Below are 20,996 nucleotides of genomic sequence, written 5' to 3'. Positions count from 1 at the left end.
TCCAGTGGTTCTGTGAGCTTTTGTCCGATTTATCGGCTTCGATGTCCGTCGGCACACGAAATTACTGTGCTTCCCCATTGTCTTGGGTCACTCACCTGCATTTGTTATCATTTTTTTCATTTACTTATTTTCATTTATTTATGTTTTCATTTATGGACGCCTTCCAGTGGTTCTGTAAGTTTTTGTCCGATGTATCGGCTTCGATGTCCGTCGGCACACAACATTAACGTGCTTCATTGTCTCGGGTCGCTCACCTGCATTTGTTATCATTTTTTTCATTTATTTATTTTCATTTATTTATGTTTTCATTTGTTTATGTTTTCATTTATGGATGCTTTCCGATGGTTCTGATTTTTTTTTTCCCGATGTACCAGTTTCGATGTCCATTAGCATGCAAAATTTCAGCTTTTACATCACTCGGAAGGTACCGATCATTAATATCAGTCAGTGAGGCCCACTCGTAGCAGATATATTTCGACTCACGTGATAAATTCTCGTGAGATCTTGAATATTGAATGTTAATTTTGAGTTGAAAGTCAAAGTCGATGTGAACACTTTCTCAGATAAACATAACGCAACGCGGGATGCAGTATGCTTGGTGTTGGCTTAATGTTTAGGGTGGTGGGCTTGGGATCCAAGGATCCTGATGCAGTTGAAATCCCACTCGACCGTTGAATTAATACCAGGTGGGGTTGACTCTGCCTGTCATCCTTCCGAGGTCGGCAAAATGAGTGCCAGCATGCTGGTATCCTGTGGCAGAGTGGCGACCCGTCCAGGATTGTGCCCACTAGCCAAGGAGACTGCTTAGGCAGCACCAACGCTCTTCACAGAGTATGGTCCCTAATGGATGGATGGATAGGATGCAGTGAATGATGTGCTGGGCCGAGCAACATGGCGGCGTGTGCGTCAAAAAGGGGGCTGTGCGGTGGCCACACAATGCCGTGTGCAATGTGAAAAGCCATAATCCTATCAGTCGAACGCACAGTCGAATCTGAATGAGCTCAAGTCCAGAAGATGTAACGCATTCCTTCAAATTTGCTTGCTTCGTTTTTTTTAGTTTCACAACATTTTACTTTCGATGGAGCTAATTAGATGCCGCTTTGATGAAGAATAAAATTGGAAATAGGAACGAAGAGAAACATCCGGTGAGGTTTTCTTCCGCTTCCACAATTTAATTAATTGTATCGTCAACGCTCGTCCTCGCGCAGAAACTTCTGAGGTAAATCTTCTGAGGTAAATCTTCTGAGGTAAATCTTCTGAGGTAAATCTTCTGAGGTAAATCTTCTGAGGAGGTAAATCTTCTGAGGTAAATCTTCTGAGGTAAATCTTCTGAAGTAAATCTTCTGTTTGACGGTTTGTGCATTTTGGTTTCTCGTTTGCTTATTTAACACCGAGGAAGCGCTGGAAACGTTGATTTGAAGTTTCAAAACACTTTGTTTCCTCTTCCTCTTCCAATGAAGATAGATTGAATGTAAAATACGAGTGTTGAATCTTGTGAGAGGGACAGTACTGTGCAGGTCTTTCAGTGTTCCTTTTAATGAGTCGTTTTCACTCGTGCTGCTTTGATCGCTAAATTGTTTTATATCGACCCACAGTCGTCACTAAATTTATTGTAATGGTGGTTTCACCTCTTCCTTTATTTGAATTTAAAAACGTCCACATCATGATCATACCGGTTATAATTAACTTGTGTATCCTATTGGAGCTCAACTGTGAGCAGATTATAGCTCGGGTACCGACACTGACGGCATGCTGCTTTCTTTCGATTGTGACGTACGATAGTTAATGTACATAACCAAACGATTAATAGGACAGCCGGCTTAAAACAAATTAGGTTCTCCGAAATAGAACAATAAAAGTTAACAGTAATGTGGTTGTTATGCCTGTTCTTTTGTGTGAGAGCTTGTTAAAGTGCAAAGTTAATCTGAAATTGCTGTGCTGTGCTGTGCTGTGCTTTGTGTTAATTGTTCATATTCTCAGAGTCGCATTCTCAGAGCGAGTGTGAAATCCATACTAATACAATAACCTGTTTGTATGTGTTTATCAGTATCATAACTCCATGATGATGAGTGACAGCTACAAACTTGAAACTTTGTTTGAATAATAAGATAAACCGAGTACGATATATATGTATGTATGTATGTATATATATATATATATATATATATATATATATATATATATATATATATATATGTATATATATATATATGTATGTATATATATATATATGTATGTATATATATATATGTATGTATATATATATATATATGTATATATATATATATATATATATATATATATATATATATATATATATATATATGTATGTGTATATATATATGTATATATATATGTATGTGTATATATATATATGTATATGTATATATATATATATGTATGTATATATATATATATATATGTATGTATATATATATATATATATATATATATATATATATATATGTATGTATATATATATATATATATATATATATATATATATATATATATATGTATATATATATATATATATGTATGTATATTTCAATTCGGTTTGGTAGTAAGTTTGGGAAAATGCAACAGCCAAATTCAGAGGAGGGAGGCAAAAACACTTGAGTGTTCTTTTTTTAAAAGGTTGAATGATCAGAGACTGAGCAGAGGATATTTGTAATATGGAGCATCGACCAACTAATCGGTGAACTACAATTTACAAACTCTGGGAATGAAAGGAAAATCAAATAATGCTTCATTTTCAATATTCCCATGCGAAATTCCTGCCTCCTCTTTTTGGGATCTTAAAGGTTGTTGAAAATACCATGAGGAACAAAAAACCGAAACGATATTTCACCATTTCCATTCCGTGTCTGTCTTCTAACTTCCCTCCCTCCCTTTCTCTCTCTCTCCATCTTTTCTGCAAAATAAAGGTTGCTGAAAATATGATTACATCGTGAACGATGATCTACAAACTCTGGGAATTAAAGGTAAGTCAATTAAAGCTTCAATTTAAATATTCCCATGCCATATCTCTGTCTCTCTCGCTCTGTCTCTGTCTCTCTCACCCTCTCTCGCTCTTGCTCTCTCTCTCTCTCTGTCTCTCTGTCTCTCTGTCTCTCTGTCTCTCTGTCTCTCTGTCTCTCTGTCTCTCTGTCTCTCTGTCTCTCTGTCTCTCTGTCTCTGTGTCTGTCTCTCGGTCTCGGTCTCTGTCTCTCCCCCCCCCCCACCCCCCACATCAGTACAAAATTCATCTTTTATTTCACAGCATTGCTCCCACCAAGAAAAGACAATCAACAAGATGCAAATTGGCAAAAAAGCTGCTTGCAAAAGCTGCTTCCCGAACTGCTGAGACGCCAACACAAAGAGAAAAACGACTTGGAAGGAACCAGGAAGCAATAAATGCTGCGTGACAAAATCAAACACCAGAACAACAAGCAGTCAGGCAAACAGCCAACAGAGAAGCAATGGCTGCTGCCTGAGTATTTCAAACTCCAGAACAGGAAAAAATGAGAAGGGTTGCTGATGGAAATGCAAGATCTGCTGCCAGAGAAGCTGAGTCTTCTGCAGCAAATATATCAGCAATGGCTGCTGCCTTTGGTAAAGTAAACATCTTCAATGCTATGATAAAATATGAAAATGTACATAGTGGCTTCCAAAAGTATTCACCCCCCCTCCAAAGTTTTCATATTTTGATGACACCTGAGCATATTTCATGATGCTTTCAAATCAAACTTGATAAAATGAAGTCTTCACAAACTACTCCAAAGTGATAAAGCTTAAAAAATGCACATGCATTGTGAATAAGTTAGATTAACAGAGAAAATCTGATGATTCTTAGTTGCAAAAGTATTCAAACCCTTTGCGTAATGAACCCTAAATTACTTCAGGAGCAAATTATTTGTTTGAAAGATTACAAAATAAGTGTAACAGTTTTCACCTGCATGTAATCACTTGTTAAACTTAAAAATTAGGCTCCTCCATTTACCAAAGGAGTTTGAAGGTGCAACTGATATGGTCAACCTCAAGGGAAATATGAAGACCTAGGAGCTTTCCAAAGAAGTCAGACATGAAGTGGTGGAGAAGCACCGTCATACGAAGATTTCAAAGTCACTCATTATCCCTTTGTGTACGGTGAAATCCATCATTAAGAAGTGGAAGACATGTCATACTACCCAGACTCTACGCAAGTCTAACACTGCACATCACCCAGTCAACACCATCCCAACTGTCAAGCAAAGTTGTGGCAGCATCATGTTCTGGAGCTGCTTTTCATCAGCAGGGACTGGCAAGCTTGTCTGGATAGAAGGGACAATGGATGGTGCAAAATACAGGAGAATCCTTGATGAAAACCTCCTTGAGTCAGCCGTGAATATGAAACTGGGTAGGAGATTCACATTTCAGCAGGATAATGATCCAAAGCACAAAGCTAAAGCCATGCTGGAGTGGCTGAATAATAAGAAAATATATTTTCTTGAGTGGCCCAGTCAAAGTCCTGACTTCAACCCAATTGAACATTGATGGCAAGACTTAAAGATTGCAATCCATCGACGATTCCCATCAAACTTGGCAGAACTTGAGAAATTTTCACATGAAGAATGGGCAAATATTTCACCATCTCACTGTGCAAAGCTGGTAGAGACCTTCCCAAAAATACTCACAGCAGTCATTGCTGCAAAAGGTTCTTCCACCAAGTACTGACCTATTCGTGGCTAAATAAATACTTTTTGTAACCAGAGAATTTTGATTTGTACATGTTTTTTGCAGATATTCCTGACATGTACCCTCCTTCAACTATAACAGTGTTTCGTTTGATTTCATCAGTCATGAATAAAATAGTTCATTTGGAAAAATTGTTTCTGCAAAATTTGTAATTCATTGATTTGCGGCATTATTGGTTGGGGGGTGAATACTTTTGCAGGCCACTGTGAATCGTTTTTTTTCAGGTTGCAACTAAGATTTGTTTTTGTTCTTTTACACTTATTTTACACTTAAATGCACATTTTAAGAGGTTTCTGGGATGACCAAAATCTCGGGAAACGTTTCAGGCTATATTCCATATCTAAAATAGTGTTATATTTGTATGTATGTGTGTGTGTGGGGGAGGGGGGGGAGATAGGAATCACCTTGGAACAGTTAGAAATGCACGGGTTAGTATGCTTCATGTTTCATGTAGTTTAGCCATTTTGATGGATTAAGTAGGGATATGTTAGCTTAAGAATTTTCCTGTTTAAATGTGCATCATACAAAGGGTGATGTGTTGGTCAATAAATAGCCAGGTTTTAAGTGAATGACCTGTGTGTAAAACCTTTTGTGCATCCCGGGTGAGGTACTGGTGTTGCCTTGGGGAAAGAGAGTGGAGGAGCTTTGCAAAGGGGCATCTTTGAGAAGAGTGAGGGGAGGAGTTTTGTCGCCTCCCAAGGGGATGAGTTTAGATCATCTCACAAGAGATGCGAGGGCTCTGGAGTTTTTCGGCTCATGGAAGGAAGGGGAGTTTGTCCTCGTCTGAGGAGAAGGAATCATCTCACGAGAGACGAGAGGGCTTGAGAGAGTTTGTTCCGGTCTGAAGAGGAATGATTTTTGATCACATCCGGTCTGGTTTGTCTCCTGCTCATCTCCCTGGTTTGTCCTGCTTGTGTTGCTGCTCATCCTGTTTGTGACTGCTTGACTGCTTCATTGGGGGCTCGTGGTTGCTTCCCCACCACCATCGTCTCCTGACAAGATAAGGCCTCACTTGGTTTTCGTTTCTCTTGTCCGTCTACTTGAGACTAATGTGGGTGCCTTATTACTTCCACCACCAAAGGTGAAGGAGGTTATGTTTTCACCACTCTGTCTGTTTGTTTGTTTGTCTGTCTGTGTGCAGGATATCTCAAAAAGTTGTGGAAGGATCTGAGTGAAACTTGGTGGGCAGGTTGGGCGTGTGACGAGGATGAACTGGTTAGATTTTGGTGAGGATCCAGATCTGGATCTGACAACAAGAATTTTTAAAGTGATTCTTCACCATTGAGAGATCGGGCCAAAAATGATACATAGGACGATATCTCAAAAAGTTGTGGACGGATTCAGATGAACTTGGTGGACACTTTGGGTGTGTGACCATGACCAGTTGATTCGATTTTGGTGAAGATACTGTTACGAATTCTGGCCCGCCTGGCGTGCGATCGGCCGCTTACCCACAATGGCAGCCGCGTCGCCCACCGGACGGACAATTCAGTCGTGACCCTCCTGGAACTACCGCCAGAAGCCAGTCACGGGTGGGGGTTTAACCTCACCACAACCCAGTCCGCATTCTACCCGCGTGAAATAGGGTGAATCGCCAAATGTCGATATCCCTAAATACCTGCGCGGGTAACCTACCGAGGGGTTGCACCACGCCGCAGGTCGGCTTCGGACACAAACCACTTAAGCGGTTCGTTCCATGCTACAGGGATAACCGAGCGGTGTTATCGCCGACCTCGCCGGCTCAGTGATTCTTCTTTACTCGGGTGTTCAAAACCCACTACTCATTCCACGATGCAAGATGGCACTTTCAATGGGGAAATAGGACACTTCGAACGGGATACATTCAAACAAAGCACATTTATTTATACAGCACGTATGTACAGCCAAGGCAGTCATGCAATATACAGAAAAAGCATGGAAACAAAAGCAATACCACCGAATATGCTTATAGTGTACAGCCACTTAAACAGGTTCTACTTACGGACACGGCGCCACATCATTCACACAGAACAAAACAAATGACCCCCTCATAGGCAAGGCGGTAGACGGGGTTCGTAAACCTTTATGGCACGGGACCTGGAGGACTGAACGGGTCCCATGAGACCGAAGGGTCTTACCCGCGCCCTCGTGGCGCGACGGTGGGCAGGTCGCGACATCGACTCCCCATGGCCATGCATAGCCGCGCCTGACCTCGGGCCCCTGGCCCCTGGCGTGGTCAGCGAGCTCTCTCCGGCGTTGCTGCTGGTGCTTCCATGACCCACGACCAAACAAGCAAAAGACTGAAGGGCAGAAGGGGCTTCAGGACCAGAGAGAGAGAAGCCCAAAACGAAGAGTCCAAACGAAGAGAGGGAGAAGAGAAGCCCAAGGGGTGGCCAGCGCCACGAGACCACGAACGAACGAGCCAGCATGAACCGAGAAGAGACGCCGAGCCTAGCGTCTGTTCGCCTTTTGTAAAGCGGGGCTCCGCCCTTTGCCCCACCCCGTTTCTGGCTCCACCTCCCTTCGAGAAGTTTCTCGAAAAGGGGCGTGCCCTCACTCCGACCGCCTCACGCCATGCATCCACCAATCGGCAGCGAGCTGCCCTGTCCCCTTCTCGTGCCAGCCTTGGCGGCGCAAAAACGGCGGGAAAACTCACGCGTCATCCCAGTTCTTTTCACTGGGCCTTCGCTCGACGTTTTCGGACGGTTTTTGCGGTGGAAAGGGTCGTAGCGTGCTCTGTCGGGCCAAAATAACGATAGCGAAAGAAAAACGGCTATCTCAAAGGCTCGCGGCCCGGTGAACGTGAAGAAATCCCTTTAAACAACGGTGGGGACCAATCTGCACATAAACTTAGCGTCATAACTGAGCTGGGGACCTTTATGGTGTATTGCGAATTTCCACAGCCATAACAATACGAATCCGGATCTGGATACGAGAATTATATAATTTTAAAAGTGATTCTTCACCATTGAGAGATCGGGCCAAAAACGAATTATAGCATGATATTTCAAAAAAATATTGGGCCTGATATGTTCTCGTGGATCAGGCATTATGTGGTGGAGGTATGCGCTCTACTGAGTTCCCTTCTAGTTTTTTCTTTATTCCTCATGTAAATAATTATGTATTGTGATGCCATATTTCCCCCCTTTCCCTCCCTCTTATCCCGTTGTCGTTCCCCACCATCACATTCTGTTTTCCTTGTTATTTGTATTGGGGGAATAAACCCCATTAAAATCAGATCAAGGATCTCGTATGCTTCTTGACATTCCTGCATGTGTGAATCTGTCATTGATAGGACGCAGTCCAAGGGAATAACAGCCAGTTTGGTCAATTCGTCCAGTGGTTGGTGTTGACAGACTGCTTCACACAATTGGTTCAATATCACGCAGACACGTGCTCACAGTCTGTTTTAACAGCCATAGTCCCACTAACATATTTTACTCCCTAATCATACCAACTGGGGTCTTTTGGGACCCCAAATTAAAAAAACACTCAATTTCTTGAAATCTGCCAAATTTTCATATCAATGACTAAACATGGTGTTTCATTGATAAAGTCAACAAACATAAGAAAAATAAAATAAATATAAAATTTAAAATTAATTTTCCAACTGGGGACTTTTATGACCCCCAACTCAGAAGCTCTAAATTTCATTCCATCTGCTGAAGTTTGACATCAATGAGGAAACAATTATTATGATTGGATGATGATTTCGTGATAAAGTAAACAAAACTGATCATAAAAATTGGAGGACTTGCTTGATACAAAGACCATCTGAAGCAATCATACATACATGATATTGAATGAAAACTAGTCTTTTTGGACCCCAGAAAGGATTTGCTTGTAACTCTGTGCAGCAAGGTGGGATCTTAAAACGTCATACATTTATTACCAGCACATATAGGTCAACAAGCTAATAAAACATGAAATACATTGCAAAACAAATATCGAAAATAACACATCAAAATGTCTGCCTGGGGTCCATAAAGACCCCTATTGATCGGACTAGGGTTCATAGATAAATATAGGAAAAAGTAAAATATTGATTTCAAAGTAAAATATTGATACTTTGGCGAGTTTCCAATAGTGTGTGTGTGCGTGTGCGCGTGCGTGCATGTAAGACACGACACTGAGGTCCGTGATTACGTACGGCCCTTCGCTGAGTCAACCATGTATTCGACCTGAATGAATACATACCTTTCTCGACACTCATGTGGTCACTTGCAAAAGTAAAACAACTTATGATTGCCGAGTAGAATAGTGGTTTTGCTAACGAGTGGAAAAAATACATTTATTTATTTATTTCCCTGGCCAACCAAAATTTTGAAATGGATGCCCCGCTGAGCAACCCCAAAAATGTTAGTGTCAACCACTGGTTATTAGTTTGTGATATCCCAGAGTGAAAAGAAAATCTATTTGACTGTGGTGTCAGCAGGAACTGCTGTAAACCTGGAACATGCGGTGCTTCAACTTTTCATTTAATGTGTCATGGAGCTTGAAGATTGTGTGGCATTTTTGACTCTTATTTGGTCTTTAGATGCCTGTACTCTTGCCAGATATTTTGCTTTGAGCTTTGTCAAATTAGCATTTTCTGAATTTGGTGCAATTGTTGGTGGGAGGTTGTAGCACAGACCTGATGACCCAAAGGTCATTTATCTATGTTGTAATTACAGTACAGTTAAATGATAATCTTTCAGGACTGAATACATATTCAATGGACCTGATTTGTATGAAACAGCATTCTAAACTTCCTGTCTCAACAAAAGAATGACACTGATTCGTGTGCAGGTGATATATATTCTGTAAAAGTGGAATACCTACAAGACGACAAAGATTCATCTGCTTCTGAAGCTTTGAGATTTCCTTTTGTAAAGGAAGATAAAGATGATGATCAGAGGGCAAATGGCAGTGTTGCCTGTTCAACAAGTGGTGAGCAGAAACTTGTTGTGGATGTTAAATATCCTTTGGTATTCTTGATTACGATTTGGCCTTTATGAGCCTGTACGCAGTTTGCCAAATATTCTTCTTGGAAGTCGCTGTGTAATGATCACTGTTTGTACTATGACTTTTAGCACTATTTGAAACCTTTTCAGCAGATCTGGACTAGATAAGCCATTGGTCAGCCACGTGCAACATGACATTCAACTTGGCAAGTCACACATGTTCATCCGTCTCTCCACAAGGACCTTTGAAAACATGGCGACTCAAAAGACTTTTCTCATTTTTTGCCTCCTACTTTGTGGACAGCCTTTGAATGTGATAGCTGAAGTGGATGGTGTCCACAGATAAATCATCACATTGGTTGTCCCTCTGGCATATTTCACAAAGGCATTAGAACGGTGACAAACTGCAATGCTCTCCAATTTTGCATTTCTTTAAGCCTCAAACTACTCAATATGGACTTTCCCCTCACATGTTTTGCTACTTTATTGGTGTTTGTTGCCATGCATATTACACACGTGCGTCAGGTAAATTATGTCACCTTCCAGCAACGCATTCGAGCATAGTTAGCGGTTTCAAACATATGTTTTTATATCATGTTAGTTTTCACATGCCTATTTGTAATCAAAACATTCTTAAATTTAACAATGTGCGGTATTTTATAAAAGGTATTGAAATACATATTGTTTAAAAATGCAAATTTCAGTAAACTGGCATTTAAGTAATACTTTTATGAAAATTACTTCTCGGGGTTAATATTGTGTTGCATAGAATAGCTCAGTTATTTCCCACATTGAATGTATTCAAAGAAGTGTGAGGTGAGTTGGAGAATTTTGTTGGTTGTGGGACTCTCCCATTTCCCCCATTGACATTCATGTTAACTTGGGGGGAAAACTATTTAACCCTGTCAAGAAATAGGAGTAAATGTTTTCTCACAAACAGATATCCTCTGTCACCAACTTCTCCTTCTCCCCCCTCCTCCACCTCTTCACTCATCATACACCAGCTTCTCCACATTAAATTATTTCTGGGACCAAGCTCTTCCAATGAGCCTCGACTATGCATCAAAAACTTCTTTTTTATTTATTTTATTTTTTTTTATTTTTAACCTCCCTATTTTATTTTACCCCCACCCCACACCCCTCACCCCTGACCACCCACCCTCCATCCTCTTTCTCTTACCTATTTATACTGCCATTTGAATAGAGATTCCTTCCCTTTATATCCCGACCTATGAATAATACTCCCTTGTGCTATAAAACTTTATATTTAAAACTATGTATTTCAGATATCGCGTCCAGTAAAAAATCAGTTTAAGCAAAATTGCTTCCACATAAATGACCTCAAAACTCTGGAAAAGTATAGGGCAAAGCAAAAACCAAACCAAAGAGTGGAGAAAATCACAACCGTGGAATTTAAATGGGAAACATAATGAATGTGGACAGTATCAAAAAAGTATCATTGAAGAAATAACCAAAACAACCATAAACTAGAGGGGGAGCACTCGGTAGAGTGCAAAACCTCCGCCGCCAATACTGCGAGGTCACTCAAGTGAACCTGATATCCTATTCATTCAATTTGACGTCAACAGTGCTCACAGAGTTATAGTTTGCAACTTTCCCTTTTACTTTTAACTTTTACATACTCAATTCATTCGTCATAGATTCCTTGAGACAGAAATTGATTTTACTTGGGTATATCCACCTGAAGTTCCAAAATCAGCCACAATTATAATTTTGGCATGTTTTTTTGTTGGAAATCACTTATAACATATAGAAATGCAAAAAAAAATCGAAATTTTGTTGAAAAAAAAGTTGCAAATTTTTTTTTTCTCCAACAATTTTTTGTTTGATTGGGGGGGGGGTGGAAATCACTTAAAACATGTAGAAATGCAAAAAAAATTCAAATATTTTTTAAAATGGCCGCCATAGCGGCCATATTGGATTTTGGACCAAGTCCAAAATCTAATGGCATGATCCTTGGACCATACCTAATCCCCCCACCAAGTTTCGTCGAAATGCGTCAAGGAGTTTTTCCGTAATACTGTTCACAAACAAACAAACAAACTAGAACGGGAACTCAGTCGAGCACATACCAGAAACCGTTGATTGTGAGGGTATTAAATCCCATACCACATCTGCCATCTCATATGTGTTATGATGGCTTAAAAACATTAAATTTCCTGCTGTTTGACACTGAGTCATGCACATTGTACAATTTCTGTATGAACTCCCTGACCTTTTTGGGTGTCGGTGTCAAGTCAATTTGATGACAACTGGTCACATTATATGATATTATTTTCTGGCATTTTAGGGGCATTGAGCACACACGAGTTTCTGTTTTTCTAAATAAGTTATTTATTGTGAACAAACAAACATTCATTGTACAAAAATGACGATTTTGACCTTTTCATGACCTCGACCTTGACCTTTGTACTCTTAATTTTGTAATAGGTATTAGAGTGTGGGGAACAGAACAGTCAACATTTTGGTGTTGGTTGCATGCAAATCGGATAAGAATTGACCGTGTTATGACTAAAACCGCACATTTTGCAATGTCGTGACCCCCCCCTGACATTTGACTCCCAACCGCTAATAAGGGTTATTACGTCATTGTGTCATGTCACATATCACAAGATGGGGCATTGAATTCTGAACATTTTGGCATTTAGTTGCATGCAAATTGGATACAAATTGACCGCGCTATGGTAAAAAGACGATTTTGACCTTTTCATGACCTTGACCTTGACCTTTGACCCGATCGCTCCCAAAATCTAATCAAATGGTCCTCGGATAATAACCAATCATCCCACCAAAATTGCTGCGATTCAGTTCAATACTTTTGGAGTTATGCGAATAACAAACAAACAAACAAACACACATAATCACAAATAAATAAATACACAGCGATCAAAACATAACCTTCGCAACAAAGTTTGCGAAGGTAACAAACAAACAAGCAGTCATAGACTGGTACTTACGAAATTGTCAACTTGACCTCTGACCTTGTCTAATAAAAGCTGTCTCTCAAGAAGGTAGCGACGCAAACCAGAAGTTTCTACGATGATTCTGTACCAAACCATCAAAAATCGAATGTTTTGGATGTTTGACCTCACTGTGACCTTGACCTTTGACCGATTTTGACCAAAATCTAATCAGCACCAGCCATCACGCTCCTGAATCACGTGGTGTAAGTTGACATTGGTAGCTTCTTCCGTTCTCGAGTTATCATTTTTTTGGATGTTTGACCTCACTGTGACCTTGACCTTGACCGATTTTGACCAAAATCTAATCAGCACCAGCCAGCACCCTCCTGAATCACGTCGTGTAATTTGACATTGGTAGCTTCTTCCGTTCTCGAGTTATCGTGCCTACAAACAAACAAACAAAGAGAAACGGAAGTCATCAACATACTTACAAAATCTTTAGATTTCGTAAGTAACAAGCAGTCATATACTGGTACTTAAGAAATCGTCAACTTGACCTCTGACCTTGTCTAATAAAAGCTGTCTCGAGAGAAGGTAGCGACGCAAACCAGAAGTTTCTATGATGATTCTGTACCAAACCATAAAAAATCGAATGTTTGACCTCACTGTGACCTTGACCTTTGACCGATTTTGACCAAAATCTAACCAGCGCTAGCCATCACCCTCCTGAATCAGGTGGTGTAATTTGACATTGGTAGCTTCTTCCGTTCTCGAGTTATCATTTTTTGGATGTTTGACCTCACTGTGACCTTGACCTTTGACCGATTTTGACCAAAATCTAATCAGGACTAGCCATCACCATCCTGAATCACGTGGTGTAATTTGACATTAATAGCTTCTTCCGTTCTCAAGTTATCTGTACCAAACCATCAAAAATCGAATATTTGACCTCACTGTGACCTTGACCTTTAACCGATTTTGACCAAAATCGAATCAGCACTAGCCATCACCCTCCTGAATCACGTGGTGTAATTTGACATTGGTAGCTTCTTCCGTTCTCGAGGTATCGTGCCTACAAACAAACAAACAAACAAACAAACAGAAACGGAAGTCATCAATATACTTACGAAATCTTTAGATTTCGTAAGTAACAAGCAGTCATAGACTGGTACTTACGAAACCGTCAACTTGACCTCTGACCTTGTCCAATAAAAGCTGTCTCTCGAGAAGGTAGCGACGCAAACCAGAAGTTTCTACGATGATTCTGTACCAAACCATCAAAAATCGAACGTTTGACCTCACTGTGACCTTGACCATTGACCGATTTTGACCAAAATCTAATCTGCGCTAACCACCACCCTCCTGAATCACGTGGTGTGATTTGACATTGGTAGCTTCTTCCGTTCTCGAGTTATCGTGCCTACAAACAAACAAACACACAAACACACAAACACACAAACACACAAACAAACAAACAGAAACGGAAGTCATCAATTTACTTACGGAATCTTTACAAACACACAAACAAACAAACAGAAACGGAAGTCATCAATATACTTTCGAAATCTTTAGATTTCAAAAGTAACAAACACACAAACAAACAAACAAACAGAAACGGAAGTGATCAATATACTTACGAAATCTTTAGATTTCATAAGTCACAAGCAGTCATAGACTGGTACTTACGAAATCGTCAACTTGACCTCTGACCTTGTCTAATAAAAGCTGTCTCTCGAGAAGGTAGCGACGCAAACCAGAAGTTTCTACGATGATTCTGTACCAAACCATCAAAAATCGAATGTTTTGGATGTTTGACCTCACTGTGACCTCGACCTTTGACCGATTTTGACCAAAATCTAATCAGCGCTAGCCACCACCCTCCTGAATCACGTGGTGTAATTTGACATTGGTAGCTTCTTCCGTTCTCGAGTTATCATTTTTTGATGTTTGACCTCACTGTGACCTTGACCTTTGACCGATTTTGACCAAAATCTAATCAGCACTAGCCATCACCCTCCTGAATCACGTGGTGTAATTTGACATTGGTAGTTTCTTCTGTTCTCGAGTTATCGTGCCTACAAACAAACAAAAAAACCAATGTCACCCTTAGGGTGACCCGTATCTTGCCAAAAGGTGACCACGTGTGACTTCTTTAAGGTCACACTGAGGTGAACAGAGCTGCTATCCACCAGGAGCGACTCCTTGAGGAATATCTGCCGACGAGAGATTCCGATGAGAATTGTTCTACAGAGTAACCATGAAAAATATGCTTTTGCCTCATAACGTCACCAAATGACGTCATAATGTCTCAAGCTTGACATATCTAGAAAGCACTCATCGAGGTGTTCAATTTGAGGTACTACACGAAATGGTTCCTAAAACTTGAAAATTTGACCTTGGGGTCAAATATGTTTGACCTGAGGCGCTAACCATGAAGGTCAAGGCCAATCGCCACCAAAAATTAATCAGCTGAGCGCCAGACCATGAACTATATTCCCATGAAGTTTGAAGACGATCCGATCAAAATTACTCAAAAAATAAGGGTTTCGTCGACTCCCCTGATTTGCGACAAAGTGACCTTAACCTTTGACCTTGACCTTCAAAATTTTATGCGCTGAAAGGGACCTCTATAGGCCTCTGATATGCGAAGTTACAAAAATTTCCAATGATAACTGTGCTCTGCAGAGTGATTTATACGTGATTAAAGACCAAAAACAAAAAAAAAAACAAAAATAAACATATGAAGGTCAAGGCCAAATGCCACCAAAAATTAATCAGCTGAGTGCCAGACCATGAACTATATTCCCATGAAGTTTGAAGACTATCCGATCAAAATTACTCAAAAAATAAGGGTTTTGTCGACTCCCCTGATTTGCGACAAAGTGACCTTGACCTTTGACCTTGACCTTCAAAATTTTGTGCACTGAAAGGGACCTCTATAGGCCTCTGATATGCGAAGTTACAAAAATATCCAATGATAACTGTGCTCTGCAGAATTTTTTTATGCGTGATTACAGACAAACAAACAAACAAAAAAAAAAAACATACAAGCTGACTAACATATCTTGCAAAAACTTCGTTTTGGCAAGATAACAAGCAGTCATCGACTGGTACTTACGAAATCGTCAACTTGACCTCTGACCTTGTCTAATAAAAGCTGTCTCTTGAGAAGGTAGCGACGCAAACCAGAAGTTTCTCTGATGATTCTGTATCAAGCCATCAAAAATCGTTACGTCGACCGAAGCAAAAATCTCCATTTCTCCACGCAATTAGACCTGAACGTAACTCAACGACGCGTCTGCTCGAGCGCACTGCATCATGGGACGACCCGTGACGCGTCGAGTGAAATATTTTTTTATACAATCTTAAAACGTCTCCAATACATCCGATTTTTACCAGAACTTCGACAACCGAGTTTTAAGCGTCCCAAGCGATCGCAAAAACCGAAGACAAAATTAAAATCGAAGTTAAAATGAACTCGTAATGTTGAGCGAAGCAAAAATACTCCATTTCTCCACGTGAATTTATGGAATTATGTTTTACCTCACTGTGACCTTGACCTTTGACCGATTTTGATCAAAATCTAATCAGCACTAGCCATCACGCTCATGAATCACATGGTGTAATTTGACATTGGTAGCTTCTTCCGTTTTCGAGTTATCGTGCCTACAAACAAAGAAACAAACAAACAAGCAGTCATAGACTGGTACTTACGAAATCGTCAACTTGACCTCTGACCTTGTCGAATAAAAGCTGTCTCTAGAGAAGGTAGCGATGCAAACCAGAAGTTTCTACGATGATTCTGTTCCAAACCATCAAAAATCGAATGTTTACCTTACTGTGACCTTGACCATTGACCGATTTTGACCAAAATCTAATCAGCACTGGCCATCACCCTCCTGAATCACGTGGTGTAATTTGACATTGGTGGCCTCTTCCGTTCTCGAGTTATCTGTACCAAACCATCAAAAATCGAATATTTGACCTCACCGTGACCTTGACCTTTGACCGATTTTGACCAAAATCTAATCAGCACTAGCCATCACCCTCCTGAATCACGTGGAGTAATTTGACATTGGTAGCTTTTTCCGTTCTCGAGTTATCGTGCCTACAAACAAACAAACAAACCAACAAACAAACAGAAACGGAAGGCATCAATATACTTACGAAATCTTTAGATTTCGTAAGTAACAAACAAACAAGCAGTCATAGACTGGTGCTTACGAAATCGTCAACTTGACCTCTGACCTTGTCTTATAAAAGCTGTCTCGAGGGAAGGTAGCGACGCAAGCCAGAAGTTTCTTTGATGATTCTGTACCAAACCATCAAAAATCGAACGTTTGACCTCACTGTGACCTTGACCATTGACCGATTTTGACCAAAATCTAATCTGCGCTAACCACCACCCTCCTGAATCATGTGGTGTGATTTGACATTGGTAGCTTCTTCCGTTCTCGATTTATCATTTTTTGGATGTTTGACCTCACTGTGACCTTGACCTTTGACCGATTTTGACCAAAATCTAATCAGCACTAGCCATCACCCTCCTGAATCACTTGGTGTAATTTGACATTGGTAGCTCCTTCCGTTCTCGAGTTATCGTGCCAACAAACAAACACACAAACAAACAAACAAACAGAAACGGAAGTCATCAATTTACTTATGGAATCTTTACAAACACACAAACAAACAAACAAACAGAAACGGAAGTGATCAATATACTTACGAAATCTTTAGATTTCATAAGTCACAAGCAGTCATCGACTGGTACTTACGAAATCGTCAACTTGACCTCTGACCTTGTCTAATAAAAGCTGTCTCTCGAGAAGGTAGCGACGCAAACCAGAAGTTTCTACGGTGATTCTGTATCAAACCATCAAAAATCGTAACGTCGACCGAAGCAAAAATCTCCATTTCTCCACGCAATTATATTATACCTTAACGTAACTCAACGACGCGTCTGCTCGAGCGCACTGCATCATGGGACGACCCGTGACGCGTCGAGTGAAATATTTTTTATACAATCTTAAAACGTCTCCAATACATCCGATTTTTACCAGAATTTCGACAACCGAGTTTTAAGCTTCCTAAGCGATCGCAAAAACCGAAGACAAAATTAAAATCGAAGTTAAAACGAACTCGTAACGTCGAGCGAAGCAAAAATACTCCATTTCTCCACATGAATTTACGGAATTATGTTTGACCTCACTGTGACCTTGACCTTTGACCGATTTTGACCAAATCAGCACTAGCCATCACCCTCGTGAATCACGTGGTGTAATTTGACATTGCTAGTTTCTTCTGTTCTCGAGTTATCGTGCCGACAAACAAACAAACAAACAAACAAACAGAAGTCATTAATATACTTACGAAATCTTTAGATTTCGTAAGTAACAAACACAAACAAACACACTAACAAACAAACAGTAACGGAACTGATCAAATATACTTACGAAATCTCAAGATTTCGTAAGTAACAAACAGAAAGGGGTGAAAACAGTAACCTCCATCCATCTTCGATGGCAGAGGTTAATAAAGCACACAGACTGAGAGGTTTAAAAAGATTTAATGGATGTCAAGAAAACAATGGAAAAACAATAAAAAGAGCAATCGGAGATTGCAGGCTCTCGCCAGGACTTGTTTTGTGTTTTTTTGTGTGGTGTATTTTGTGTGGCGTTTTTGTACTGGTGTGTTATATAACTAACAAGAGACAGGACTGCCACTTTATAAATTACTGGTTCAACCATTTTAGAGATTTTTGAAAGTTAAAAAAACAAACATTTGGCTGCAAAATCACGCGACCGTTGACGTCATCAAAAAAATTTTTTGTGGACCATTTTATCCCGAGATGACCCTCAAAAATTTTCACACTGATCGGATGTAGCGTTCTACATATGCAATGATGACGTCATAATTAAGGCACCTATGATATCATCATAAAATCACACTCATTCTCTATGAGTACGTGCTGTGTGCGAAGTTTCAAAAATTTTTGTTGGTGCAGTTTCAGAGATAGAGGTCCAAAGTTTTTTTTTTTTCCATTTTTCTGAGAGAGACAGAGAGCACCCCACGAAGACCAAGAATCCTCCAGAGGACATCCCGATTCACTGAATCGAACGCTTTACTGAGATCAACATAGGCTGCAAGCAGCCCCTGCCGAAACTCTCGTCTGCGTTCGGTGAGGACCCGAAGAGCAAGGATACGGTCAATCGTTGACCTCTTTGGTGTAAAGCCTGACTGCTCTGGACGCTGGTGCTCAAGCAGATGGTGGCGAACCCTATCAAGAATTATCCGAGCAAAGACCTTGCCAGGCACTGAGAGCAGCGTCACCCCTCGGTAGTTGTTGCAGTCCTGGTGATCACCCTTCCCTTTCCAGAGAGGGACAACAAGGCAACTCTTCCAGTCATTTGGGATGATGCCTGTGTTCCAGGCAGAGCACAGAACTGCATGCAACGACACGAGTGCAGGATTTCCACCAGCCTTGAGAAGTTCAGCATGGATGCCACAGATCCCAGGAGCTTCACCCAATTTCATCCGGTTCACCACAACCTGTGTTTCCACAAGCGAAGGTGGACCACAGTTAATTGGAGGGTCAGCAACAGGGATTGTAACACCCCTGACTTCTAACTCGACAGCTGGTGGATCAGACTGGTACAACCGCTCAAAGTAACCGGCCCAGCGGGCCTTCACTTCGGACTCCTCTGTCAAGAGCCAACCACCTTCTGCTCTAACTACAGTGCGCCGAGGGATGGGCTTGGATGAACACAATGCGCGAATTCCCCTGTAAGCAGGACGAGAATCACTTGACCACAGGTGATGCTCTACTCCCTCACAGATTCCTCGCACATAGGCCTCTTTGTCCACCCTTAGCGCACGTACAGTTTTACTCCTCAGTTCCCTGAACAGCTCAGCTCTGCCATTCAGCCTGGCCCTGTGACTCTGGTCAATGGTATCCAGTGTCCCTTGAGAGACAAAATTCTTCATTGCCCTACGGTGAGTTCTAAGACATCCACCGGCAACATCAAGGACGGTGGTCTTGAAGGCACTCCAAAACTCTTCAGGACATCCCAAAGCACCCAGACCCCCCAAATCTCCACTCGGATTGTTCGCAAGCTCGCCAGCTATCCTCTCATCCTTGAGCTTGCCATCATCCAGCCTCGGCTGGGATGGTACCATTCTCCCGGATTTAAGGTGCAGCTTTAAAGCTGCTACAACAAGCCGGTGGTCAGTATTGAGGAACTGAGCACTCCGGTAGACCCTGCAGTTCTGGATCATCCTCCAGCGTCCATCAACACGGACATGGTCAATCTCCTTTGCCACACCGCCAGCATTGGAATACCAAGTCCAGCGATGAGCTTGTGGGCGCTGAAACCATGAACCGGCCACCCTAAGTCCATGACTTCTTGCAAAGTCAAGCAACCTAGTGCTATTCAGGTTCATTGTTCCTGACCCATGGACACAAACACACACCTCATAACCATCCCTATCAGTTCCAGTCGATGCATTGAAATCCCCCAAGACTAGAAGTGTATCTCGTCTGGGGCGCTGATCAACCACAGACTCGAGCGTGGCATAGAATGCATCCTTCATGGTGAGATCACTCGCCTCAGTCGGAGCATAGACAGAGACCAGGGAAATGACACATAAGGAGTGATGAATCCTTCGTCTCATAATACGCTCGTTGACCGGTGTTACCTCAATTATCATTGGAGTCAGCTTATTGGACACAGCTTCAGCAACTCCTTGGGAATGGTACATGACCCTGACCTGACCTGAAGAGTCAGGTGTCGAATTCTCCTTGGATCTTTCATCAACATTCCTGCCATCAGCCCCGCCGGGTTCCAGAGGACTATTCAGCGATGGCAAGTACCTTCGCAACTTACCATTCCCTTGTGGCATTTTTACTCCTTTCAGAAGTATTCCCATCACTTTTACATTCACGACTCTGACCGTGGCCAACACTGATGCAGTGTCCCCTGTTACTCATTTAACTAACCTCGGAAGAATGACGACTGAGTCAACCTGCCTGGTGTTAATTCAACTTTCGGAGAGGGGCTCGAACCCAAGTCCCTAAGATCTTAAGCCAGCCACCCTAATTGTTAAGCCAACACCAGGCTCCAGCAATGAATGTTCAGATGAAAAAAAAAAATTATTCCCCAATATCACTTTCATTTGCAGTTTTTGTTGTTGTTTAATAAAAAAATTTTGGTTGTTGTTTCAGGACAGGATCCACAAAATCCACATTTTGACATCAATTTTTCAAAATATTCCAAGGGAGCACACCCCCGCATCTCCCTCAGGAAAATCGCTTTTTTCCTTTTTTTTCAAAAGTTATGCAGTTTCACCCATACACAAGACAATGGTGCGAACAGGGAGCAGGGGTCCAGCTAACAGAGGCCTGGACAGGGACTCTTTCCAGCCAGGTGTGTGTGTG

General features: G+C 41.3%; 1 protein-coding gene across 10 annotated transcripts in view; it reads left to right on the top strand.

Annotated features, from left to right (window-relative positions):
* The first annotated feature begins 1,173 nt into the window (after window positions 1-1,173).
* Window positions 1,174-20,996, top strand: part of LOC147027920 (uncharacterized) — a 75,826-nt gene continuing 56,003 nt past the window's right edge. For 3 of the 10 annotated variants that reach the window (XM_085877736.1, XM_085877735.1, XM_085877729.1), the window contains exons 1-4: window positions 1,174-1,320; window positions 2,928-2,984; window positions 3,263-3,594; window positions 9,484-9,624. Coding sequence is in view for 2 of the 10 variants with exons in the window: in XM_085877729.1 (XP_085733855.1) it covers window positions 3,504-3,594; window positions 9,484-9,624 (232 nt within the window). In the remaining 8 variants the exon portion in view is untranslated. Of the gene's footprint in view, window positions 1,321-2,927; window positions 2,985-3,262; window positions 3,595-9,483; window positions 9,625-18,613; window positions 20,986-20,996 lie in introns of all 10 variants that reach the window. The other 7 variants (XM_085877731.1, XM_085877733.1, XM_085877732.1 and 4 more) reach the window with 7 other exon arrangements.

Source organism: Eptatretus burgeri, chromosome 4 (genome assembly GCF_056783735.1).
Source record: "Eptatretus burgeri isolate ZD-2024b chromosome 4, Ebu_testis_v1, whole genome shotgun sequence".
NCBI lineage: Eukaryota > Metazoa > Chordata > Myxini > Myxiniformes > Myxinidae > Eptatretus > Eptatretus burgeri.
Note: the sequence above shows the minus strand (reverse complement) of the source record. Positions and strands in the feature narration are given on the sequence as shown.